General features: G+C 39.6%; 2 protein-coding genes across 10 annotated transcripts in view; one reads left to right on the forward strand and one right to left on the reverse strand.

Moving 5' to 3' along the window:
- The window catches only part of MRPS27 (mitochondrial ribosomal protein S27), a 105,467-nt gene extending 97,787 nt beyond the window's left edge, over positions 1-7,680 (reverse strand). For 3 of the 4 annotated variants that reach the window (XR_004317510.1, XM_032473941.1, XM_032473929.1), the window contains exons 1-2: positions 7,573-7,680; positions 1,520-1,597 (exon numbers count right to left, since the gene is read on the reverse strand). Coding sequence is in view for 2 of the 4 variants with exons in the window: in XM_032473941.1 (XP_032329832.1) it covers positions 1,520-1,597; positions 7,573-7,645 (151 nt within the window). In the remaining 2 variants the exon portion in view is untranslated. Of the gene's footprint in view, positions 1-1,519; positions 1,598-7,414; positions 7,535-7,572 lie in introns of those variants that run through there. The other variant, XM_032473939.1, reaches the window with a different exon arrangement.
- Positions 7,681-7,741: 61 nt separating this feature from the next.
- The window catches only part of PTCD2 (pentatricopeptide repeat domain 2), a 28,997-nt gene continuing 9,800 nt past the window's right edge, over positions 7,742-26,938 (forward strand). The window contains exons 1-9 of one of the 6 annotated variants that reach the window (XM_032473971.1): positions 7,754-7,884; positions 8,404-8,499; positions 9,161-9,253; positions 12,498-12,627; positions 16,455-16,572; positions 19,258-19,336; positions 19,748-19,839; positions 22,012-22,125; positions 25,123-25,197. In XM_032473971.1, coding sequence (XP_032329862.1) covers positions 12,599-12,627; positions 16,455-16,572; positions 19,258-19,336; positions 19,748-19,839; positions 22,012-22,125; positions 25,123-25,197 — 507 coding nt within the window. In that variant the 5' untranslated portion in view covers positions 7,754-7,884; positions 8,404-8,499; positions 9,161-9,253; positions 12,498-12,598. The other 5 variants (XM_006176693.3, XM_032473965.1, XM_032473986.1 and 2 more) reach the window with 5 other exon arrangements.

A 26,938-nucleotide genomic window follows, 5' to 3' on the forward strand; every position in this document is an offset into this window, starting at 1 on the left:
TCCCTAGGTTTGTCTCCAAATAACAGAGCTGACTGTAACTCATACCAAGGCACCAAATATAATGGTCTTATTTCCTAATTTTCCCTTCATACCTGGGAAAGTGTTAACAGGAGCTTTGCCAAAATGCTTCTTCCTCTTTCTGCACTTAGCACTTTTGTTATCATTCATATATGGCACATCAGAACAAGCTTTGCAATATAATTCACTGAGTTCATACTGCTTTCATCACGAGAACAGTGCCCCCCCCCCAAAGTACTATTGGCTCTCCAGGGCATTTTAGAACACATAGGGGTATTTTTGACTGTTACAATGACTACAGGGCACTTACTAGAAGACAGCAAAATTAGATAACCTGCAATGCCAATACTGAGCCACACTTCAAAACACTGTCCCAGTTGGGAGCCAGCATTTTCAGCATGAAAGGGAGATACAAATAGGGAATAGAGGATGGCAAGGAAGAACCCTATAGGGATGAACTGGAATTGGAGGGTTCAGTATGAACTCATTATTTGTAAAATATGTACATGTAAGCTTATATGTATGTGTACATATGTATGTTTATGTGTATATGTATATTTTCTAGCTCTGCCCAATGAATGGGCAAAGAAGCAAAACTTCCACAGCAGCAAAAGGACAACTAGTACACAGATCTTGGGTGTCTAATAATACTCCCTAATAAAAAGAACCAGTGTTCCTTGGAGAAATTCAGCTGACTCTTGGATAAAGCAGGTTTGAACTGTGCAGGTCCACTTACATGTGAATTTCTTTCACTGAAGATGTACTATAGGATTACACACATGATCCACAGCTGGTTGAATCCATGGATGTGAGACTTTGGCTAGGGAGAAATCCACTTATACAGAAGGCTGACTATAAGTTATATGTGGATTTTTGACTGCGCTGAGGGTCGGTGCCTTTAGCCCTGGTTGTTCAAGGGTCATCTGTAATCGATTTCAGGGCTACAGCAGGAAAGGTACGAGATGCAACGTTGGGAGGCAGCTTGAAAGAGCTTCTACTAGTCAAATCTGTTAATGAATCATTAAAAGAAAAAAAAGAGGACTCCACAATATCATACTGATAATAAATAGATAAACAGAGAAAGAAAGAAATGGGAGAAAAAGAAGGTTCTTGCTTATGGGAAATACTGAGTACTAATTAGTAAATGTGGAGGTATTCATGAAGCTGGAAAACCATCATTTTGCAACCATTATAGTAAAGACTGATTCTGTAGATAAAACACAGACAGGCTGCATGGTACTAACTATACAATAAAAATGAACAAAAAAGAACTGTTTATATAATTCAGGGAGACTGATCATCAAGACAAAAAAGAAAGAAATTTGCAAGATAGAAAAAATGATTTTGCCATGTGTGAAACAATAGTCTAATTTTTAAGATTTAAAATGTGCTTATCAGAATCAGATTATCATAAAAGCATCATTTCACATATATCTCATATGAATATATGATGACAAACATACAGAGTGAATGGAAATGACACATATAAGAGCCCACCTACCGAGGTGACAATCTTCTTTTTCTCTTGCTTCCCATTTGTGGCTGTCCACATAGGCTGCAGAAAGCAGGCATCTTTTACCTGAGGAATAAGACAATTATGTAAACACAGGCATGGTTTCACAACAGGTTCACTTAATCTGTTTTACTAAACGTACCTTTGTCATATTTTCCATTTAAGATTATTTAAAGATCTACTATGAAATTGTAACCAATATTGCACAGTTTATAATTCAGTTCATGACAACATGTATTCAACCTCTAACAAGCAGAAGATGGAGAAAATCTGTTAAAATTTCTATCATAAGATTATGAGTAAAAATGCTGCTTATTTTGTTCCGATAACTTAAGGACTAGGAGCCATTTGTTTCCACTAACTTAGAGCCTAGATGGGTCTTAAAACCTCTTCTTAGAATCTCAAATACTTGCTGAACGGTGGTTTGACTCATTCAATGATTCATCAGACTAAAACTTCCATCAGACTTAGATAAGCATATTTCCCCTTATTTCACATAAAGCAAAGAGTAATACCTTACCCAGTCACCCAGCACCCTACTGGTAAATAAGAGAAACCTAATAAGCCAAATTTGAGGTAGCCCTCAAGATGACACCTGGCACAATGACTGGCATATGGCAGTGCTCAATAAACTTGAGCTCAAGGAACGAATGAGAAAGAATGAATGGCAGCTTAATCAAAATTAATATCTTTTGCGCTTCAAAAAATACCATCAAGAAAGTGAAAGCATAACTCTGAATGGAAGGAAATATTTGCAAATCATTAATCTTATCAGGGACTTGTACCCAGGATATATAAATAACTCTCACAACTCAAAATTTAAAAAGACAACCCAATAGAAAAATGGGCAAAGGATTTGAACAGATATTTCTAAAATACACACACACACACACACACAGCCAACAAGTACATGGAAAGATGTTTAATATCATTTCCCATTAAGGAAATGCAACACTGAAATCCACAACTTCACACTCACTTAGGATGCCTATAATCAAAAAGGCAGATAATATCAGCTGTTGACAAGGATGTAGAGAAACTAGAAACCTCACACACTGCAGGTGAGAATGTAAAATGGTACAGCCACGTCAGAAAAGTTTGGCAGTTCTGCAAAACGCTAACATGGAGTTAGCGGGTAACCCAGCAATTCCACTCCTCGGTATATACCCAAGAGAAATGAACTGTATCCACACAAAAAACTATATACAAATGTTCACAGCAATATTATTTATGACAGCCAGAAAGTGGAAAATGCAAATATCCACCAATTTATGAATGGATAAACAAAATGTGGTATATTCTTATAAAGGAATATTATTCAGCAAAAAGAAATGAAGTACTGATTAATGCTACAATATAGATGAACCTCGAAAATCATATTTTTGGAAGAAGCCAGTCACAAAAAGACTACATATTATATAATTCCATTCATATGAAATGTCCACAACAGGCAAATCTACAGAGATAAAAAGCAGCTTATTGGTTGTTTAGATCTGGGGGGTGGTAGGCAATAATGGGGAAAGCTTGGAGGGAAATGGGGAGTGACTACTAATAAGTATGGGGTTTTTTTGAGGTGATGAAAATGTCCTAAATTGATTGTGGTGATGGTTGCTGCACAAACCTGTGTGTATATACAAAAAAACCCATTAAGCTGAATACTTTAAATGGGTAAATTGTATGTGAATAAATAATAAAGCTGTTTAAAAAAAATTAAAAAGGAATGAATGGCAGATAATTACCTGAAGGTCACAGCAGACCAAAAGCCAAATACAACTAGAAGGCCTGGGAGCTGGTTAAACACAGTATTTGCATGTTATTGTTATTCCTTATCCATCTCCCAAATAAAACAAACACAAACACACCTGTATGTGTTTATACACAAAACCAGTCCCTCCCTCGTCTTAAGCAGGGGTAAGGTCAGACCTTTATTAGAAAAATTTGTCTAAATTTGAAGTCTGAAGCTTAAAATGATGCAATAATATTAAAAGCTTCCAAAAACTGGCTCAGTGAGGAACGAAGATTTTCTTTCTAAATAGTAACTATTAATAAGTGCCTACATTTCAAGTGCATTATTTTTTAAAATGATTAGATGTTTGGAACTTAGAATATATTGTCCAGAGAAACGATGTTATAAATTGTCAGTTACATTCCTAGATCTGCCAAGAAGGATGAATACTGATGGCGTTACATTAGGTGCACAGCTGTACAGCAGGTCAGGAGTGAGCAGACCCGAGATTCAGGTTGAGCTTCACCAGCTGGTAGAAAACTTCAGACCCTGCAGCTATGTGAAGGAGCTGACTGGGGGATATTTAAGGTCCCCGCATGCTCTAACAATCTGACACAGAAACAAAATAATCTTTCTGTGGGAAACTTTTCTATGTGAGCACGAGCTGAGGAGGGGACTCTTTAAGTTATATACTCCAGGGCACCAGCGACTTACACATTCTCTACTTGTTATTATTACCTTTTCTCACTTATTCTCTATTTCTTTCCTAGCATATTCATTCTAGCACAAGAGATCAGCCCTCATTCTAAAGCCAGAGAAGACAGTTATCTACAACAATGTTCATGAATTTTAAATTGGGAGACAAAAAGCAAGGGTGGTGATGCGGTGGGGAAAGCCAGGGGTCCCAGAATGCCCTGTGTGCAGTTGTTCAAGGGGATCATATGAACTTAAAATAAAATAAATTAGGACTAGTAACTTTACAAAGGGTAAGTGCAGTAACTTTGATATAGTTGAACTTTTTAATGTTTGCTTATAAGTAACTAACCAGTAATCATTTTTTATCTCCATTAAGAATAGAACAAAAGGAAATGGGTATAAATGGGTACAAGGATGAAGAATTTAAATTTGGCAAGTGGAAAGTTTTCCTAATAGAAACCAATGACAAACAGGAGTGAGTTGCCAGGTGTGGCAAGCAGAATAATGTACCCCCAAAAGATGTCCAGGCCCAAACCCCAGAACATGTGAATGTCAGAACCTGTGAACAGCAAAGGGGAATTAAGGTGACAGATGGAATTAAGATCAGCACATCAGCTGATCTTAAAATGAGGCGCCAGTCCTGGGTTATCCAGGTGGGCTCAATGTAATCACAATCCTTAAGAAGTGAAAGATGGAGACAGGTTGTTAGTGTGATGCATGAAAAACAGCACGAGATAAGAAGTACCTGACTTGCCACTGTGCACTTAGAAGATGTCTGAATCAGCCAAGGAATGCAGGTGGTCTCTAGAAGGTGAAAAAGGCAAGGAAACAGATTCTCCCCTAGAGATTTCTGAAGAGAATACATCCCTTTTAATACCTTGATTTTAGCACAGTAAGAACCAGTATCAGACTTCTGACCTACAGAACAGTAATAAACCTGTGTTGTTTTAAGCCACCAAATTTGTGGTAATTTTGTTACAGCAGCAATAGGAAATTACTACATCTTAGAAAGACATTCCATTTTCTGTAAATCTTTTAAAGCAGGATGTTAATCTTTCTGAGATACTTTTAAATGGCATCACTTAAAGTTCTTTCCACCTCTGTATAATAGTTGGAAGGTCTGTACATGTAACATCAGAACCAAAGACTTTCTACAAAGTCAGACAGAACATTAAATTGAGTGGACAATGGCAAAATGTAAAATCTAGATCAGCTCCTCAAACTTTAATGTGCATATGAATCCTGATAAAATGCAGATTCTGATTCAGTAGGTCTGAGGTGGGGACAGAGATTCTGCATTTCCAAAAGTTCCCAGGTAATGATGCTGACCTTCAGACAACACTGAAGTAGCAAGGGGATAGGATAGTATCAGTCTCACATATTGAGTTCTGAGACCATGTAATCCTACTCTGATTATGCCACTCAAGAGTATACACAACTCTTTCTTGAGCCTGCTTACCCTTCAGACAGTCAACTTTTGAAACAACAATATTCCAAGATAAGTATCCACTATAAAAAGAAATATTTCCTCTATTTAATTTTAAAAAGGTATCTCCAAGGACCAGAATTTGAAAGTTCAGTAAAAATTTGTTTATTTCATAGTTATTCTGTGTATATTTTATAGTTATTCTGGCCTTTGCTAAAATGTCTGCAAACATGCTTTACATCCAAAAGGAAGCAGTGTGATTGTGGACAAAGATAGGCTTTAGAGTCACAAAGTCTAAGTGTGCCTCTTTGCCGTGCTAATAAATACTATGAAAATGTCAGCAAGTAACACCATGTCTCTGAGCCTCTTTCTTCATATGTAAAACGGAAATACTGCATCACAATTTAAATGAGGACATATATTAAGTGCCCAGCCTAATGTCCAATATGTAGTAAGTGCCCAATAAGTTTCCTTCTCTAGCCTCTTCTTTTTTGGTTTATCTCAATAAATTTTCCTTTCATCCTCTTGATCAGTTTAGTTGCTCTTTTCCAATATGTTGTAAGGTGAATCAATGGAAGCACCAAAGTGTTCCCAAAATTGATCTGTCATGAATTTATACAAATCAGAACATTTTTCCTCTTTTATCCTGTAATGGTTCAAGATGTTTTGATGACTTAAGAGTTCCTTATCAGCATTCTCAACCCCCTAGTGGTGCATAATGTACTATCCTACATACTTTTATCACTCGCCTTATAGCGTCCAGTTCCTGATTTCAAGATTTCTTTCATCTATGATCTAACCCAGTGCTTGTGCAATATAACTTTCTGTAATAAAGGAAATGTTCAATTCTGAGCTGCCCAATACAGTAGGTATTAGCCACAGGTGCCTACTGAGCACTTAAAACATAGCTAATATGACTAACGAACTGAATTTTTAATTTTATTTAATTTTAACTAATTTAAATAGCCACACATATCTAGTAGCTACTACAATGGAATGGCACAGGTGTAACCAACCACAAGTTCACCAGTTCAAACTAAGAACAAAATGCTAACTAGAAATTCTCTCAATTCACTTGTAACTAATTTCCATTCCCTTGTTAGAATGATTGCCCCCAAACAACCTAAGCAACAATGATACTCTCCCTGTTTGACAATCCAAGGTCTAGTTTAAAGTGAAAAGCATTTACTAACAACAATAACAACCATAATTAAACATGCTGGTAAATAGTTACAACAGTTAAATAGTTATAACAGTTAATTCTGAGGTGCCAAGTACTGTGCACACCTCTTTATCTAATGTGTGGCATTAAATATTTTCATCTGCTAGGTCAACCAGTTAATCCTTAGCAAACTTTTGGTGGCCAACTATGAGGTTTCAGTTGATATTTAAAGACTGTTCCTAAAGAACTTGAACAAGTGTGTACTGCTTTTAAATAGGGGGTAGAGGAGGTATGTTGGTAAGAGGAGATAACAAGCATTGGAAAAATCAGCTGTGACTATCCTAGTTTAATCATATAATCGGATACACCTGTCAGGATTTAGCTTTTGTAAATTGAAAAAAACTTTTCCAATGTCTTCATCAGCAGATTCTTTAAGCAAGTTTTGAGTGGGCTCTCATTCACTCAGATACTAAAGTACTTTAAAAGTAACTACTACCATTTATTGTCTGCATGGAAAACTTTAGCAAAGAAAGGTCAGTCAAAAGTTGTGCCCAAGGTCATGAGGTAAAGTGAGGTTAGTACTGAGAAATTCCTCTACCAGGTGAAAACCAAGTGTCTGGCCACGTGTGAGGTAGTGAGGAGAACGTTTATGATGTCCCTTCAAGGAAACTTAACAGGGAGGAAAGTTTCATAGCCCCCGGGGTGGTCACATTTGGGCTTTTCATGGGCAGCAAAAAGATGACCACTTTAACACACAAACCTGGCAAATTACACGCCAAAGCCCTAATGCCGCCGCGACTCCCTCTGCTCTTCACATCTTTGAACGGGCCGACACTTACTGTAGGGAAGGAGACGACGGGTCAGAGAACTTACCTCCCCTCTTGGCTACCAAACACCTCAAATGGTCTCTCTAGCAACTAGATTCCAGAAGCATTTCCTCTCCACTTGAAAGCCCAACGCTCCCTTCTCTCAAGGAACAGAGTTCTCAGGGGTCCTAATGAAGCAGCCCCACAAAGGTAGCAGCCACCAACCTGCCAGGGAGAGCTGAGGCAGCAACACTTTCCGCGTCAGGAGGATCCCGCGCCGCACTATGGGTGCCGCCATCTTGGAGCATACCAAGCGGAATGCCGGTCCGGGGCCTGAGGGCACAGGAAGGGGTGGGGTCACAGGCGAGTCGACGCTCCGCCCCCCTCCCCTGGCTCCCGCAGTTGGTGCGGCCCGGGACAGCATGGCGGCTGCCTTTCGGCCCTCGAAGGAAGTCCTGCTGCTGCAGGCGCTACGGAATCTGGTGTATACCGGGGTGGGAGGCTCAGGCTGCACATGCTGCCGCTGCCCTGTCGGAGGTATCTGCGGCCTCGGGTCGTGAAGGAAGGGAGGGATGGGACAGAAGGGAGCTTTACACTGCAGCGGGCGTCTCTTTGGAGAAATAACAGCGCTGCAGTCACTTCCTGGCCTAGAGCAGCCGGGCATGCCCTCGCCCTGTGCGCGTGGGTGCAGCGGTCGTGGACGCCTGTGTGCTGGGTCATGACCTTGGGGCTGTAGTATTGTCCCGGATTGCGGGATGCTGCTGTCCAGGAACACTCCCTCCCCCTTAGGTGTACTGTGCGGCAGAGCTTGGGAGGGGAGGTCTAAGACTCCGAGTTTGGAGTCCAGCTCTGCAGCTATCTGCAAGACCTTGAGCATGTTTATTTGTAAAATTATCCCTTAATATCTTTATGGAAATGATTAAACTTGAAAACGCTGGTGAGTGAGAATAAAATATTTAACACGTATGTCAGGCTTTAATGCATTTTACATACATTCATTACTTTTCTTCTCCCAACATCCAGTGAGAAAGATACTACTCTTTTCTTCATTTACAGAGGAGGAAACCGCAAGGCTAAGTAATTTGCCCAAGGTCGGAAGGAACGCGTAAAGGAAGGATTTGAAAACAGGCGGCCCAACAATAGAGTCCTGCTGTAACCACTTCTCTGGACTGCCTTTCTAGAAAATCAGCAGCAGTTTTTGTTTGTTTGTTTTTTGGGTTTTTTTGTTGTTACATCGTTATTGCGGTACACAGAGCTCTTTTAGTGGACAATTCTTTGACCAAACTCCTCTTCATGCACAGCCCAGCATCCTAGAGAAGTAATGTTTTCCAAACTCACCATTTCTACTTGATTCCTGATATGTCTAGAGGATACCAGAAATCCATATCTAAGAGGTGGTAACTCCTAGTTTCACCAATAACACGATTGGGAATTCCAGTGGTCACACTATAGCTTTTTCCTCTACCCTGTATGCTTCTACCTAGATAAACCCAAACTAGATATACCTGTTTTGCTATCCATTTGTCTTTCAGATCCCAGATTCCTGTCTACCCATCCCCATAAACAATCAGTAGCTCCTTTCTCACACACACACACACACACACACACACACACACACACACAAAACTTGTCCGGTAGTTTGGAAAGTTTTTTACCCACCAGGATGCTTGTTATATTTGTACCTGTCTAGATGGATTATTTATACTAAGTGAAGAGGAGATCATTTATTAGAAAGAGGCAATCAGGCTCTACTCATTTGCAAAGTATAAAACAGTCAAAATGATTTTACCTTTTTTCTTTCTCTAATTTTTAGCTAAAAGATATCTACTTACAGATAATATTGTGAAATTAAAAGAATTTCAGCATAAGAAGGTGGCTGTTGGATGTAATCTTCCTGGTACCAAAGGTAATCAAATCTATTTTGTTAATTCTTTCAGTGATCTGTCATTCAACTTTCTTCTGTCTTTCTCTCTATTCAGGCTCTCCTTCAATGACCTTATGTCTCAGAAAAAATTGAGATGGTTTATTCTTAGCTTCCTAGTCTACCCTCACATGCACCTTTTCACCTGACTCTCTAATACTGTGGAGTCTACAGCTCTCCTCTTATCCCTTTTCCCAGGATCCCAGAGGAACACTAAAACTAGTGCCACAATCAGTCTTCTAGATCCGAGTCTTCTAGATCTCAGCAGCAACTGAGAGATTGATAGAAATGCCAAACCTTGGGCCCCAGACAATGCATATGCACAGCAGAGTCCGAGAACTGCTGCAGATGACTGGCTTTCAAACTTAACGCAACCCTCAGTGCAAAATAAATTTTGCATCGCATCTGCAGGACACACACATCTATATAAATGAATAAAATGAAGCAAAACAGTGCTATGTATGATGCATTTTCATATTTTCTACTCTGCTGGAACAGTCAGTAGACTAAAACAAAAGTTTCTTTAAAAAATTAGCAAAACATTGATAATTGTGGCTGGGTGATGGGCACATAGGAAGTCATTATACTGTTCTCTCAACTTATAGGTATGTTTAAAAATTTTTATTATAAAAATCTAAAAACACAGCACTGCCACCCTAGGTCGTATTGCCTTTCAGCATTTGAGAAATCTTGTTGCACTCATTCCCTCTGTCCTGCACATTGAGGTTTTCCCAGTACTTCAAAATTCCTTTATAAACACAGCAAGGCTCTTTTTTCATAACTCTTTTGTTTGTCCCTATTGACTTTTTCTGCTCTCCTTTTTCTCACTGTCAGATATTATAAGCACTTAATTAACCCTTCTGGCTTCCCATCTCTCACAGTTCAGCCCTTCAGAAATCAGTCTTCTTTCACCACTCTGCTTGTTGCTGTTATATAAAACCACCTACAGAGCAGGAGGATAAGAGAGAGGGAGAACAACCTCCACTTTGGTAGACTCAATCTAGATTTCACTTGAGTCTTTTTTTTTAATTGAGGTATAGTCGATTTACAATGTGTTAATTTCTAGTGTACAGCACAGTGATTCAGTTGTATATATATATATATATATATATATATATATATATATATATATATATATTCCTTTTCATTATAGGCTACTACAAGGTATTAAATATAGTTCCCTGTGCTACACAGTAGGATCCTGTTGCTCATCTAGTCTATGTATAGTAGTTAGTATCTGCAAATCCCAAACTCACAATTTATAGTCTTTTCTTTTTACCCCAGGTCTTTTGGAGATCTGTGAAGTTTGGAGTTAGGGCTTCATGTCACTAGTTGTTTATCCAATTGTTACAATCTTTCTAAGGCTATAATTGTTGTGCATATGTTCTGAAAGGCAATTAATATGAGTGCCAATCTACTCCATTGTCAGGTATTTATAAAATGCTTTCCATGTTCCATCATTAGAAGAACCCACAGTGGTACTCTGTTATAGATCACATCATGTTCAAACTGCCCCCCTCCCCGGCTTCCTAGCTTTTCCATAGTGGACCTCACCTGTTCTGGAATCTGATGTGATTTCCTGTTAATCTAGTCACAGTCTTCCCCTTACCACCTTTCCCCCCAGTTCTCTGCTGTTACTCATGCCGATTCCCATACCAACAAAACCCTGCTCCCCTCAGTTTCTCAAATGCTGTCTGGCCCCTTCCTTCCCTTTTGGTACCTCTCTAGTTCCACCAGGCCTAGTCTGTTTCTGCCACCCTGATTTTTCTCTTCTCTCCTGTTAAGTTTATATTCAGTGACGTATCTCCTACTCCGTCACTGTTTTCAGGTGGCTTTGTATAAATACATCTTGTCTCTTGAATAGACTTTAAGTTCTTTCAGGGCAGGGACCATACCTTATCCTTCCTTGTGTCTCCATCCCATTAAAATCTTTTAGATTCAAAATTTTTTAGAAATATTTAATAAAAAAAATCCTCTTAAATCTGACAAGTGACAGAAGGAATGAAACTAAGAATAATGTCTGATTTCCTGGCAGTTGGCCCTGTGCTAATTGCTTTGCTTATGTTATCTCAGGCAGGTATCATCATCCTCATTTTATACATCAGTCAAGTCCCACGGACGGGCATCTCCCCATAGCATGCAAGTGGCAGGGCTTAAACTTCAGTCCATGTTTTCCCGTCTCTAAAACCTTTAACCATTACTGGATCTGCAGATAAAGAATGGAGGGTCCACTGCATTAACTCAAATCGAATGGCCCTTCTTTTCTCATAAATTGAGAGCAGTATCCGCCTCAGCTTCCTGATCTTATGTTTTTAATGTATATCACACCATTCCTTTAGGCAGCATTCCTCCCAGGCTCTGGGCCTTGGAGCAAATCCTGGAGACTTTTCTTGGCAGCTTCTGATACTGCGAACAGCCCTGCCTTCTGGAAAGCAGATGCTTGCTTGGTGCCTGCCTTGCCTCTCACCCCACATCCTGGCGAGAATACAGTCCCTTCCTAATGCCAAGCAGCAGTGTTTCCTTTTGGTGTTTGTCTCCATAGTTGACCAATACAAGATAAGGGACATAGACTGTGATCACTTTGAAATGATTCTGTTACTGAAAGAGGGTTTGCTGCTGTTTAGAGAACGTTTTTACCCAGCGCATTATGTTGTACACACTTTCTAACAACTGAGCAGAGAGAGGCCAGAAGGAATGGAAAAGAGGTAAAGTTGAACCAAGTGAGAGATGTGAAGTATTCCTGAATCAAGTGAGTCATCCATCGTGGATTAACCCATCTTCAGTTCCTATTTTCCTTTCAGTTTTCCTGCTAGGTAACTGGCCACTCGATTATTTGAATATCTTGGTTACATTTTCTTTTTTTTCCTTTTTTCTCATGGGTCACTTGTAGATACAGTTCATTGGGCTAAGCCTCTGGGCCATTAGTTCTCAAAATTTAGTGTGCATAAACATCACCCAGGTAGTCAAAAATGTATATTCTTGTGCTCCTACTCCCAGAGATTGTGCTGGAAAGTCTTGTGGGGCCTGGGCCAGTGCCCTATGACACAGATGCATTGCTTCTCTGGCACTCTGCTCCCAAGACCAGCCAGTGAGGGAACTACGTGGCCGTGAGCCCCTCTCAGCAGCCCGTTGCCATGTGCCAGGTTCTAGCCTCCCTTCTCCCTGAAGTCAGACTCCTGACAGTCCCAGTCAGCCTAAGTGATGGCCACCACACTGTGCTTTCTTTCAGAAACCTATTTGAGAAACTTGGAAGAGAAACTGACTCAGAACAAGCTCATCTTGAAAGAGGAGTTGAGAACCTTGCTTCATTTGTGTGAGTCCCGGGATGATATGGAGCTGGCTAAAAATGTCATTTACAGGTGAGGCCCTTCCTACGAATCCTGCCAGCCTTGTCTCTTCTCACTCACTCCTTTTCCTGAGCCATCTCATCTGTTTCCAAGATTTCCGCTGTCACCTACACGATGATGACTTCCAGATCTCTTGCCCAGATGCCTGCCCTGAGCTCCACACATTCATATTCATTCATTTAGCAAACACTGGGGTCCTACTACATGCCAGGTGTTGAAGATAGAAAAAGATAATTCACGCCCCAGGCAATCACCAGCCCCTCACTAACCCCACTTAACACATTCCCTCAGTCTTCACACTCACCTTACACAGATTTCTTCCTCTTGTTGTGTTTCCTGTCACAATGACGAGTCATTCTTTCCTCTGATCTCATTTGCCCTCCTCCCTGACGGGGTAAGAAATCCTACTGAGTCCACTTCTGATCTCTCATCTCCAGCCTTCCTCTCTCTGTCCCCATAACTAGTGCCTTAGTCCAGTGTCTCACTGGAATCACTTCCGTGGACTCCTTCCTAACTAGTCTCCCTCTTCCAGGCTTATGTCTATCATGTGCACTGTGTCTGATCCATTATAGAGTTTCCTCCTGTCAGAAGGAACTCATGCAAGTCACAGCAAAGCCCAGCAAAGGTTTCACTTACTTGGGAGAAACATGACACCAAGTCAACGGGCTTCATTTATATGTTAAATTCATTGCTTCTTTTTGCCATTCTTTAAAGAGGTATTTCTACACATGGACCTGTATTTATACTGTACACTTATAGAGAAAAATATGAAGTATTTGTATGTAGAATAATACTAAAACTTAACTGTGGTTCTCTGGGAATTACACATTTTATTTTTTGTTTGTCTAAATGTGTACTCTTCTGATTTCTCAAAACTGTCTATAATGGACATTATTCATTTTATAATGTGAAAAAATTAATGTTGTTTTTAAAAAGAAAAAGAAAAAAGTTACACAAATTTCATTGAAAATTTGAAAAACACCAAAAATACCTCTTGTAGAAAGAAGAAATGTACCACAGATTCTGCTGTTTCGGTTATCTCTTGCTGCATAACAGACCACACCTGAACTTAATGACTTAAAATGACGACTGATTATTATTTATCACACCGCTGAGGGTCAGGAATTGAGGCTGATCTCAGCTGATGTTACCTGCTTATCTGCAGTCAGCTGAGTGGGCTGAGCTGGAAGGCCCAAGAAGGCTTCCTTTGCATTTCTGATGCCTCAGCGCCCCTGTACATGGCCCCTCTCTCCCCCTGAAGTATCTCACTGTTCCTGAGTCCAGCACTAACACCCAGCACAGGCTGCAGGCCTTGCAGAGCTGCCCAGACTGGCGCATCCTCACTTCCACCCCATTTTCTTGGTCAGGGCAAGTTACAGGCCAGCCCAGATTCACGGGGAGGGGAAGGAATTCCATCTCCAGGTGGATGGAGCAGGGAGAGGAGGAACTAATGGTGGCTATCTTGGGGGCCTGTCTACCGCATCCAGGAAACCACTGTTAATATCTTGATATATTTTCTCTGATTTTTTTCATGCAAAGATTTTGTGGTTTTGGTAGGGTTTACTTTACATAGTTGTAGTTATTACTGTGTAATAAAATGATATTTTCTTTTCTTGTTTTTAGTCTTTAAAAAAATTTTTTTTTTAATTTAATAGAAGTACTGGGGAGTGAACCCAGGACCTCATGCATGCTAAGCATGCACTCTACCACTGAGCTATACCCTCCCCCAAGTTGTTTTCTAATTAGTACTATAATATTAATTTTTTGCTTGTTAGGAATCATATTTTAAGGGCTGTACACTTTTTCATTGTATGCTAGGTATTTTAATTAACTGTGCCCCTATGGAATGGCTAAAATTTTCTGATTTTTCACCAATATGAATAATGCCATGATGATCAAACTATGCATAAAGCTTATTTTGTATTTTCTTTTTGAGATCAGAGGGTAGGAACCTTTTAAAGCTTGTCAATACAGACTGCCAGATTATTTTCCAGAAGGGATTATGCTAATTCACAGTCACACTGTATCAGCAAGCCTGATTCTGCTGTTTCAGTTTCATAAAGTTGAATCATTTGAGATCCTCTGACTTGTTTTCCTCTCAGTCTTCTTTTTATCTTCCAAAGCTATCAGACATTTACAAGAGTAACAAAGCATAGCATTCTGAACACTTTTTCCACTCTTACTTCTGTCGTAAACATTCAAAGTCTGGCTCATAATCCCTTTATTGATGCTAACGACTCTGCCTGGTTGCTGTCCTCGCCCTCTGTTCGTGGACAGCTGGACAAGTGGGAAGAGGGGGGTCCTTGGCCTGACCAGCCTGTTACTCTCTCTTCTGAGACGGGCAGCCCACATTTGGGGAATAATAATGAGCCAAAAAGGGGGAGCAACTTCATCTCCTCCTCGTCATGCTATTTTGTTGGGTTTAGAGAGATTTTAGATCCTCCAACTTGAGCATTTGTCAGGAAGAGGTGAAACATCATCTCTGTGACTTTCTAGCACTTTTATTAGTGTGAATGTCATTTAAATTGGGAAAACCTTTGGTTTTGCTTTGTTACGTGTTTAATCTGATACAAAATTTCTCATGAGACTACTTACTGAAATATATTGATTTTTAAAGATGTTTTCCTCAGCATGCCCTACATTTTACAAGCGGTAACATATATGGAACACGTACCGTGTGCCAGGCACGTCATCTCATTTAATCCTTATAAAAACTCTTTGAGTTCTTTTATTATTTCCATTTTACAAATGAGGAAACTGAGGCACAGAGTGGGTAATTAATTTGCTCATGTCTACACAGTTAATAGGTAAAACAGCTGGGACTTAAACTGTCATTTTGGATTCAGTCTAAAAATCCTTAATCACTACACTAGATTGCTTTTTAATAACTTATTTCTTCTTTTCCCCAATTTTATTGAGGTTTAACTGACAAATAAAAATTGTATATATTTAAGGTGTATGACTTGATATTTTGATATAACTTACTTCATAACTGTTGTAAATGAGGTAATGAACTTTTTTTATAACTTCTATAATTGGATTATGAAATGTTTCTTTAAAAGTACACTCATCATTCTAGTTAGCAGTATATATGTTTAGAATAGCCTATCCATAATGCTACTATGACTTTCCTCAGTGATTTCAGCAGAAGGTTAAAAAATACTGTTTTTTAAAATCAGAGCTTTCCCCCTGGTATCTGGGATTCATTCACATATGACTCTTCCTAAAATCTGATTTACATATAATCATAAGGTACTTTGTTTGGTCACCAGATTGTCTTCAAAACTGCATTTAACTTGTTTAGCTAGGTGTCTGTAGTTCACATATGCCTTTTCCTGAGCCGAGAAAAACAGAGAGATTGGTCTACATTGTAAAATGCATCTGTTGGTTGTCTGCTATCCTACATGGGGGACGAAGCCATACTTGAGGGGGACAGAACATCACCCTGCTCCTTTTCTTGTTCCTCTTCAGGAACACAGAAAGACAGTTCCATTCTGATGGGCTTACAAATGCAAGACCCCTGCTATTCTCTGACATAAGCTCACACTGAGTCCTAGCAGGTTGCTGGCAAATTAAGATGATTAAATCTGCGTTTTTTCCTTTTATTTCACAGAGTATGTGGGCCTCTAACAAACCCCGTTTGTTTATTTAAATGCCTCATATACTTCTGTACCCCAGGATTCTTCTGATCATCTTTAATTCTGCACATTCCCCTCCAGACAGTGAAAGAACCTCATTCTTTACTGTGTTCCCAGCACCTAGCAGAGTGCGTGCCATGGCCTATCTGTCCTCTTCTTCAGGTCCCACTGTTTGGTTCATTGAATCATTTTGATTACCAGGTACCACGCAGAGAACAGGAATATCACTTTGGGGGAGTATAAATTTGGACCACTTTTCATGAGGTTGTGCTACGAGCTGGATCTTGAGGAATCTGCAGTGGAGCTCATCAGAGACCAGGTATTGTCTCCCGATTGCTCCCTGCCAGTGAGTTTTCCTTATGCTGCGGACGGGGTGTTTTCAGTGATGTTAGGAAAGGCATGAGCTCCTGCCTGCATTTTTAATTAAGGTTTCCTTGGAGTCACTGCCTACAAGGAGGTGTAGGTCTCTTTATACAGAGGTGCAGAACAGGTGTGGAAGATGTAATACACACAGATCACAAGGAATCTACCTACCTCAGATGTGTGTCCACCTGGGACTGACATCGTCTCTTGAGGAGCTTTCGCGGGGGACAGTTGAAGGCAGGCTGCCATTTTAAGACTGCCTTTCCTGTTCACCTGTGCTTCTCTCCTGTTTTTATATTTTTACTTCTGGTTGAAGGTTACATTGTAAAGTGCTCTTGTGCTTTCAAAATTTCTGATTTTCACATATTCTGAGTTTCTTTTCCTAAAAACAAAATAAGTATTTTATAATTATTTATGGAATATTTTCTATGTCCTCAACATTGTGTTTAAGCACTATGCATGTTTCATTTCGTTTGCTTCCCCCAAGAGCCCTGGTGAGGTAGATACTGTTATTTTCTTTTTAAGGTGAGGAAACAGGGACTCAGAGACATTGTAAATTCATCCATGGTCAGAAATCTTTATTAGATTTTGAGGCCAAGGCTGGCCACCCAGGACATTTTGGTGTTTTTAGGAACCTCTATAATCAAGTTGCCCTTCTGCCTCTTACTCTTTTTCGTATACAGTGTTGTGTCCATGGTGGGACTAACGCCCAGCCTGCCCCTCTTTCAAGGACACCTGGGTATTAGAAAGATGACCATCATTTATTAGTAAGAAGATAAAAGGTGGTTTCAGAGCAGTATGGATTATTTGGAACCTATTTTTTTTCTAAAAGAAGAAATATACATGCATATTTACATTATAGTATGTATGTTTTAAAAATCTGGAAGGATATACATTAAGCTACTGTTTATCTTTAGGGGGTAGACTTATAGGAAATTCTCACTTTTTACTCTATATATTTTTGTATTGTTTGACTTTTATAGTAAGCATGTATTAATGTTGTAATTAAAAGGAAATGAAAGTTTCACTGTAATAAGTCATAGCTGTGAGTATAATGATAAAAAAAAAAAGAGAAAAAAAATGAAAGTAAAGTTTCTGGGTTTTTTTTAACCTACCTCAGTAAGAAACAGTCATGTATGCATGTTTCCTGGGGTAGTAAAATAAAGTGAATCAGAGTCACGAGACATAAAGCCTGATCCTGCTTCCACCTTACTTGTGTGTCCCCTGCCCAGAACCCTGTGGTGCTGCCAGTATAGTGGCCACTAGCCATGGGTACCCATGGAGCCCTCGGACTGTGATGTTCAAATTTACATGTGCTATTAGTGTAAAGTACATGATGGGTTTCAAATATCTGGTATAAAAAGAGAATGTTTTATATTGATTACATGTTGAAATTAGTTTTGGATTTAGTGGGTTAAGTAACATTAAAACTGATTTCATATATTTCCTTTTTCCTTTTATTGAAGTTTTTTTCTTTACTAAATATATTTTCATATATTACTTTTTTCCTTTTTTAATGAAGCTACTTGAAAATTTAGAGTCACATACATAGCTGAGGCTTGCAGCATCTCTCTAGACAGGACCACTCTGGTGGCTTCTCATCACACTTGGAATAGAACTCAGACCCCTGACCACGCCCTAGAGGCCCCTTGGGGTATTTCATCTCCTGCCCCTTTCACCCTTTCTCTCTCCACTCTGGACCCTCTGTTCTTCCTCAGACACACTAAGCCCGTGGCCTCCAACTGGAATGCTCTGCACCTGCATCGCTGAGCTTTCTCCTTCACTTCATTGAGGTCTCCTTCCTTGACTGCCTTCCATCATCTTCTCTGTCCCTTCATCCCATTTCACTGTTCTTCATAGCCCTTATTGATACATGAAATTATATATATTTTTTGCTTATTTTATTCACTTGTTCATTGTCTCCCCTGCCAGAATTTAAGCTCCTCCCCTAGATTATAAGCCCTACCAGAGTTTAGGGCAGGGATTTTGTCTTGTTCATCATTTCTTTACTCTTTAGCTCCTCAAACAGGGTGTGCCTCACAGGCTCTCAAAAAAAAAACAAATTTGAGCAAGCTATTTAATGGCATAATTTGAATAGCATGTGTCACATTATCATGGGATTAAAAATGTTAAGAACCTCTATTTCAGTGAATTGCTTCCAAAAGTGAAAAATCATCTCTGTATTATTCATTTGCCTAAAGAGGATCATAGTTGTGTAGCCTCTCCTGCCTTAGTCCGCAAGCATAATTACAGCTGCCATTTCACGTTAATATGTGCCAGGCCTGTTCCAGGACCACCTCCACTCGGGTTCATTTGTCTGTTTCCTTTCTAAGCTTAGTGGAGCCACACTTCATGAAGATACTCTTCACTGCATTTCTAAAACCCAAAGATCTCCTGTCATACCTCTTACCTCTTGTTCCCTCTGCTCATTACCAAAGGCATGACACCAAGAGAGTGGACGTTTGAATTTTTTTTTTTGAAAAATAAATCCTTGGTATATCAGAGACTTATTAGAGATCAGGAGGCCAAATAAAGTATGTACAAAAATATGTCCTGGATAGGTAAGTTGCAGTATTGTAAGGATAAGTACTCCTTTAATAGTCTTAACTTTTAACCAAAGTGTATTGTTTTTCTTCATTAGCATTTACGAGGTTTCTTCTCAGATTCCACATCATTCAATATTTTGATGGATATGTTATTTATCAAAGGCAAATATAAAAGTAAGTATTGCCATTTATGTTTGCTTAAAAAGTGTGCTGTCTCTGCTGGTATAGAAGTTAGGGCCGAGCAAAAATGATCCTTATATTCCTGACAAGTGGCTAAATTATGGAGACCTCATTCTTTAACTGTGAAAACACTGTATCGCATGTCATGCCTTAAACTAAACACCCCAGGTTTTACTTATGCTGAAATTATAAGTTTTAAAATATTAGTTCTTTCTGTAAGACCTGATGATTTATTATGAAATTTAGTTAATTGCTAAGTGTCTTTGACAGATAGTTTTTATTGTGCTGAAGTACACTTTTCAGTAGATGGTGCTGAACAGATTTGAACTGTGGGATCAACAGTAGAGGACTCTGAACTTACCTGAATGCATTTAACACTGCCGGCCCACTCCTGGCTTTTGGCAGGTGCACTGGAAGTCCTGATTGAGATGGAAAACCAAGATGTGAAGTTCAGCAAAGATACCTATGTCCTTGCTTTTGCAATTTGCTACAAACTGGTAAGACTGTCTTCCCTTAACTTTTAGAGCATTTTGGGTTTGAGAGAGGATTTTTTTTCTCTACAAATAAAATTCAGTTCCTCTGAAGTCTGTGTTCCATCTGGTGCAGATATTTCCATTTTAAATATGTTCATTTTTAGAAAACCCAAGTTAGCCATGTCAGACAGTTTTATCATGGGAAAAGCAATTTTATCATCTTTCAATCTTCTCCAGTTGTGTTGATGATGAGAGCAAGATGGTATGCTGGGTTCAAACTCTGCTTTAGAATGATTCCTCTTGCTCCTGCGGGCTTCCCCAGACTGGTATCCTCTGTGGCCCTCTCCCATGGAAATCTTACCACCCTTCAGTGGGGAACTTAGGGGCTACTTTGTCCTCATCTGTGTATTTTCCTGTGATTACCTGAGTTGGAAGTGATATCTCCCTCCTCCAGAATCCCTTGATTGTGCTGTATTTGTGCTCACATACTTAGCACTGGTAGCTCTGCCTGATGTTTTCCCAAGTAGATGGATAATCCATCCTCCCCACCAGAGGGTAAACCCCTTCAGGCACCTTTATAAGCCAGCCCCTAACTGTGCCTGGTGCACAACTGATCTTTAATAAATGTATGTGACATGAAAACGAATTCTTTGAGCAGAGAGCACCATTTATAAATCCCTATCTCATTACTGTATCAGGATTGTTTTTTGCATATAGAAACCATTTCTTCATTACTTATTATTTAGTGAATGAGTGATCACTAAAACAGTGCAATGACCAAAGTTCCATAAGTAACTATACACATTCATGCCATTTTAACTTTGGAAACTTAATAAAATCTTTTGATGCTGAAAATGAAGGAACACCTAGCAAAGTAAAAACATGGGCCACTGGAAAACTTCCCCGAAAAGTGTAGCAATACCAATTTTCTAAAACAAGAAGGGCAGTTGGGTTACAGTGGAAAGAATACCAGTCTGGAAATTAAGAAATTTGGAGTCTAGTCTCCACTTTTAGCATTAACTGCTTTGAAGTGGTTGCTTACCTCATTTGTGAAATGAAGTGTTTGGATTCAGGAGCCAGCAAACTTTTTCTACGGAAGGCCAGACTATAAATATTTTAGGCGTCAGGGGCCACATACAGTCTCTGCCGTTTATGGTCCCTGTCACATATTCTTTGTTTTTATTTTTACAAACCTTTAAAGGTATAAGGAACATGGTTAGCCATAGGCTGGATTTGGTCCTAGGGTTGTGGTCTGCTGACCATTGGATTATTAGATGATCCTTTCCAATGCTGCCACTTCATGATTCTGTGAAAGAGAAGGCCAACAAAACACACAACCCTTGAGCATCCGTTCTTCTGCATTATGATACCCAGTTTCCCGACCTTTTTTAGAAACGCCTCCCTGAGTGTATACTGATGTGAAGAAAATATAACTCTACTTAGGAAGGGCAGAGGACTTTTCTCCCCTATAGTGTGTCCAAGAATAACTTGTTTCACTCAGTGGAAACTGGAATTGAAAACTTGAATTGGTCAGCTGTTACAAATTCCAAGCCAATTCTGTGAACTGTCCTCTCATCAAATTCAGGTTTTCCTTGAGGATTTGAGTTGTGAAACACATCATGACAGATACACAGATGCAAAGCTGATGCTGCTCTCATAAGTGTAATCCACCCACAACAGGGACAAAGGGAGAGGATTCTGTTTTACCACTGCTGTCTGCTAGTTTGTGTATTTACATTCAAATTAGTGTTCATGTTTTCAGGTATCTGACTTAACATGGACATTTTCAGATTGGAAATTGCCTCAGGGGAAGCTCTGTGGTGTTGCTGAGCTTCACTCTTACTATTTAATCTGGTAGCAGCAGGCTGACTCTTCACACTTGTACGTTACAGGACCTGTGTCTGGAATCAGCTACCTGGATAAAGAGACCTGTATGCTTGCTGGTAAAGCTGCCCCAAGTCAGAAAATCAACAAAGAGCTAAAAATGAAGTTAATTTAGATTTGAGCTGCTAATATATAGATAACTTGGTCTCTCTGCAGACAGTCACCATATGTAGCTTAATCTTTTAAGAGGCTTGAGATAGGCTCCAGGAAGTTCTTCCAAAAGGAAATCTGAAACAATGAGCACTATTAACCACTTTATTAAACTTAAAGTTTCATGACATTTATTTATTGAGCAATCTTGCCTTCTCCCAGAATAGCCCTGAATCTTTTAGAATCTGTACTACATTAAGAGAAGAAGCCCTGATCAAAGGAGTAATCCTCTCCAGGAGGGCGTCCTGTTTTGCAGTGGCACTAGCGCTGAACCAGGTAAGGCTTTGGGGTGCGTGTAAGTGAATGTGGAGTGGGCAGGACTTTACTACTTTCATTTGTTCTTGCTTTTATTTTTTCCATCTGACTCTGTCATAAAGAAAAAGTCCCCATTAAGAGACCAGTGCTTTTAGTGCCATGGCAACCTACAACGATCTGTACCTCTGCCTCCAAAGAACGTTTCCATTTACAGCTGGGGACCTAACATGCACTGCTGTTTACAAGGGGCTGGCCAGGATCCTGTGGAGAAGCAGTGAGGGAAGCTACACTCAGAGAAATTTCTCCAGCAATGAAAGTGAAAATTTCAGATGATTGGTTTACTGTATAACCTGCCCGGAGAATAGTGTAATGCTCTCCAAGGCTGAATTCACCTCACATGAATGAGGACTCCTGGGTCAGCCCATTGTAGAAGTGGGGTTCATCATATAGTTCACAATTTAACCCATTATACTCTTATTTGGAAGAGGCTTCAGTGATTTTTAGCCTCCTCTCACTGGACAGATGGAGGCAGCTGAGGCCCAAGAAAAGAGAGGACCTCTCTCCCATCACATCTCAGTAAAGGACAGTTAGAGCTGGGACCTTGGAACACCTCCTGTTTTGAACAGCCCTTCCCAGGATGTTCTCTTCTAAGCCTAAGAACATATGAAATACTTTACATGCTTAATATGTAGTAAAAGGAGACTTTATGGCAGCAAAAATAACAATCAAGCCAGGTTGTTTACCTGGCTGGTAAAATATAATTGGAGAACTCTTGTTTATCATTCATTAGAAATAAAAATATCAGGGTGATCCATTTGCATATACCGCTGAGAAAGTCATTGAAAGACTAAAACTTAAGAGGATACAGTTACCAGCTGCTGGCAGCTTCACTTCCAAAGTTTCCCTCTGTGGCCGGGGGACTTGCCTTGTCCTCTTTAGTCTGTCATGGGCTGAGGGAGATAAATGAAAGGCTTTCCTCAGGAATATGTTTCTGTTTCTTCTTGTAACTCTTGTAGTTTTTCCTTTATGTGTGTTTAAGTTAAACCATTTGGTGTGCATATATATATTGGGTGCATATATGTATAAATCAGTGTTGTACCGTACCTGTTAAAGCATCTCTCACTGTAGCATTATAAAGTGCCTTTCTTGGTCTTGTTTAATGCTTTTGCTCTGAATTTAACCTTGTCTAGTATTAATAACTCCACCTCTGTTTTTGTTTATCTTTTTGGTTTCATTAGGTTTTCTTATCCTTTTATTTGCAATCTTTCTGATTTGTTACGTGTTTTACGTGCATCTGTGGTACACTGCATAGACTGAACTTTGCTTTGTAATATACTGCTAGTCTTTCTTTTAATATTATCAATCTATGTCAACTTGACATATATTTAATCTTAGATTTCATTTATGCTTTCTGTTTTATAACTTTTAAAGTAACTTATACCTTTGGTAGTTTTCTTTGTTTTAGTATTTTTGCTCTAGTGGTTACTTTAAAACCATAACTTTAATTTTCACAGTCCTCTAATTCCTTTGCAGTACCTATTAATTCCCTATTGTAAGTAATGGTGAAATTAGTGTATTCCCTATTTTTCCCCTCTTATTTTCCTCCTCCACCATGCAATTTTGGTTGACATTGTTACTTTTTTGACCCAGGTAGTAAAGACAAGGAAATGGACATACCTTATCTACCTCTTATCTTTCTCCCCTTCTCTTCCCAACTTTTGATAGTATTATCATTTGTTCACTGGGTGTATAACATTTGTGCTCCGTTCTGTAACCATTTTCCCCACATTTTAGTTTTATTTGTTATCTTAACAGGTTCATTGTTTACTGCTAGTCACTTTGCTATTTGTTTTTCCAGGCATCTCTGTTGACTAAAATTTGTCTTCTAGTAAATCCTTAAAGGTTACAGTATCCTTCCAGTTCTTGGAATTTAAAATTATTTGCCTGTTATTCTTTTCACTTGAACTACCAGTTGGCCAAGTACAACATTTTGAGGTGATATTTGCTTTACCTGAGGTTTTCTGAGGTACTGCTCTTCTGTCTTCTAGGATGGAATATTGACATGGAGAAATCTGAGGCCTGCCTAATTTTTTCTACTTTTGCCTGACTTGTTCATTTTTCTCATTTCTGACCTTTATATCCATGGAAACATTTTTCTATTGGGACTTCTTCATCTTCCAGTTATTTTCTTATTTTGTTTTGTCATAGTCCTTTTTCTTCTTTTTTTCCGCTAATAATGTCTTTCTGTGGATCATGTGCTGGTTCTTTTTTGGTTGTTCATCATTGGAAAACATTGTTTCTCTTCGATCAGCCATTTGCAGAAGATTCCTGTCAGAGAGAGACCAGAGCCATGCTGCTGTGTTCGAGGCTGGCAGGGATTTCTGTTATGTGTGAGTTTTGTCTAAAAGTGTGCACAGGCTCTACTTCTCCCTGGCCAAGGGGAATAGGCATGGAGGTGATTTTCAATGAAAAGTCTCTTCTGTGCTGCGCTGCTGTGACGTACTGTTTCCTGCAGATACAGCTAATCTGTGCAAAGTCTTGATTAGCCTCACCTCTGCCACCAAAAGGGACCAAAGACCTCATTCCTGGGCCTAAACTCTGTTACCATCATTGTACACAGGAATTTAGTCGTTCAGGCTGTGCCCCTGAGAACTGCTCTGCGCTCTTTCTGAGATCTGCAGCACTGTCTTACTGCTTTGCCTGGAACTCACCCACGCTCCATCTCCAGTGTTTTTGGCAGTGCAAACCTATTCTGTGGTTTGAGGTTTCTGCGGTGTTCTAATGATGTTGAAAATGGGTTTGCCTCCATCTTAAAAACTGGAACTCAGGCAGGTTGTTAAAACATTCAGTAATAAGCCACTGTAGGAAACATTTATAGAATGTTCATTTTTGATTACCAAAAAATTTTTTCTTTGTGGACTTCAAAACCCTGGGGCACCATGAATTGGAATATCCTGACATCTTTAAGCGACCATTATGAAAAGAGTAATGTTCACGAGTTGTTTTTCTTCCTTCTAGAACCAGCTGGCAAAAGCTGTATCCATTTTTTCTCAGATCATGAAGCCAGAAAGTATAATCTGCACTAATTTAAATGTAAGTGACTTCTTTATGGTTTAAAGTGAGGCTCAAAAATGTAATAAAATGATGTCTAGATTTTTCTGTCTGTGTACAACAGATGACTCTTGATCTCCCAAGGTCTTCATTCAGTCTGTTCATTTATTGATCACTGTGTGAGTTACAGGATAGCCCCTGTGAGAGGAGTCAACACATGCTTCCAGGAGTTTATAAATAGGTGGGAAGTGTAGATATGCTCAGCTATAAGAGGTGGCTAAATGCTATAAGTATAACACACAACTGCAGAAGGCTGCTGATGTAGAAGGAAAGGAGATGGACTCTGTAGTCTCTTCACTGAGACCTGAGAAAAGCCTGCGTGCTGATTACATCCTCTTCGTGGTAATTAACTCATGGAGTCAGGATACCTGTGGTGCATAAAATAGTGTCTAATGTGGTAAGCACTCAATAAATGTTAGCTATCTTCATTCTTACTATGTTGCCAGCCTGCTGTGGTCCATCTATAGTGAGCAGTGAGTCATGTGTGCCTTCTCGGAGCAATGAAAAGACTTAGAGACTCTTCTGTCATTAAGGACATCATAGCCCCAACTCAGTCACTCCCTGTTGAGGCCCTGCTTGTATGCTGAATATTTGTGTTGTGGGGAATTGAAAAGAAAGCCCCTAATGTCCAAGAACTTACAGTCTCCTGAAGCATCAAGGGGTCAAGATGAGGAAAAATCTATTTCAAAAGAATAGAAATGTGTAAACACCAGCGTGACATGAACTGGGATAACCAGTCGTAGCCAATGTAGTATTCCAGGACAGGGAGTGAAGGGCTGGCCAGCGGAAGCAAGTGGAGGAGACCTGGGGAGAAAACTGTTGAGCAGTGTTCTGAAGGAGGACAGGGCTGTGGGATTGGAGGGATGGAGGTGAAAAGGCATTCTTTGTTGGGGGATTAGTTCTGCTGAGGGTGCTGTTTAAAAGAATGTAAACTGTTAATTGTAAGCACCTCTTACTAGCTCTGAGTCCTTAGGCAAAGTTACTTACCCTCTGTGGGCCCCATTTTCCATTTATCTGAAAGAGCAGTATTAATAGCACCATTCTTTCATTATGAGAATTGAAGGAATAATGCATATAAAGTAGTTAGTAACACAGCACAGTCAGTGCCTGGCGTGTAATCAGTGTTCAATGAATACTTGCTAATACCAGTAGTATTTGAAATGAAATAGGTCCAAAAAAAAAAAAAAAAAAAAGAAAAAGGATTATTTATCTGTAACAAGTCTTAGAATAACTCCAAGCGTCCGTGGTTTTCAGTTCTGCCCATAGTGATTATCCTCAAATGTCACCCCCACACCAGTACCCAGATGACTTTCAAGAAAAGCACTAGATAAGCCTTTATGGTAAACACTGGAGAACAAGGTCCAGCGAGAAGTCTGAGATAAGAATGCCTTCTATTTGACCTCATATTTACTTTTCAGAATGCTTTCATGTGAGGGAAAGATGAGCTTAGGGAACCAGAAAGATGGAGAGGGTGACAGCCAAGAAGCTGGAGGGGCAAAACAAGTGAGATGAGTTTGGAAGAAGAGAGACTAAATATTAGAAAAATATCCTAAAAGGGATCTTGTAGTTTGCAAAGGCCATGAGCCTGGAGAGGGAGTGAGCATCAAAGCTGTCAGTTAAGAATGCATCTGTAAAACCTGGTAATGGATCTGATATAACCTGATGAATGGCACAAGAAAAGGGAAGTAAGAGGACCCAAAAATGAGTTTATAAGGCATCAGTG

Source organism: Camelus ferus, chromosome 3 (genome assembly GCF_009834535.1).
Source record: "Camelus ferus isolate YT-003-E chromosome 3, BCGSAC_Cfer_1.0, whole genome shotgun sequence".
NCBI lineage: Eukaryota > Metazoa > Chordata > Mammalia > Artiodactyla > Camelidae > Camelus > Camelus ferus.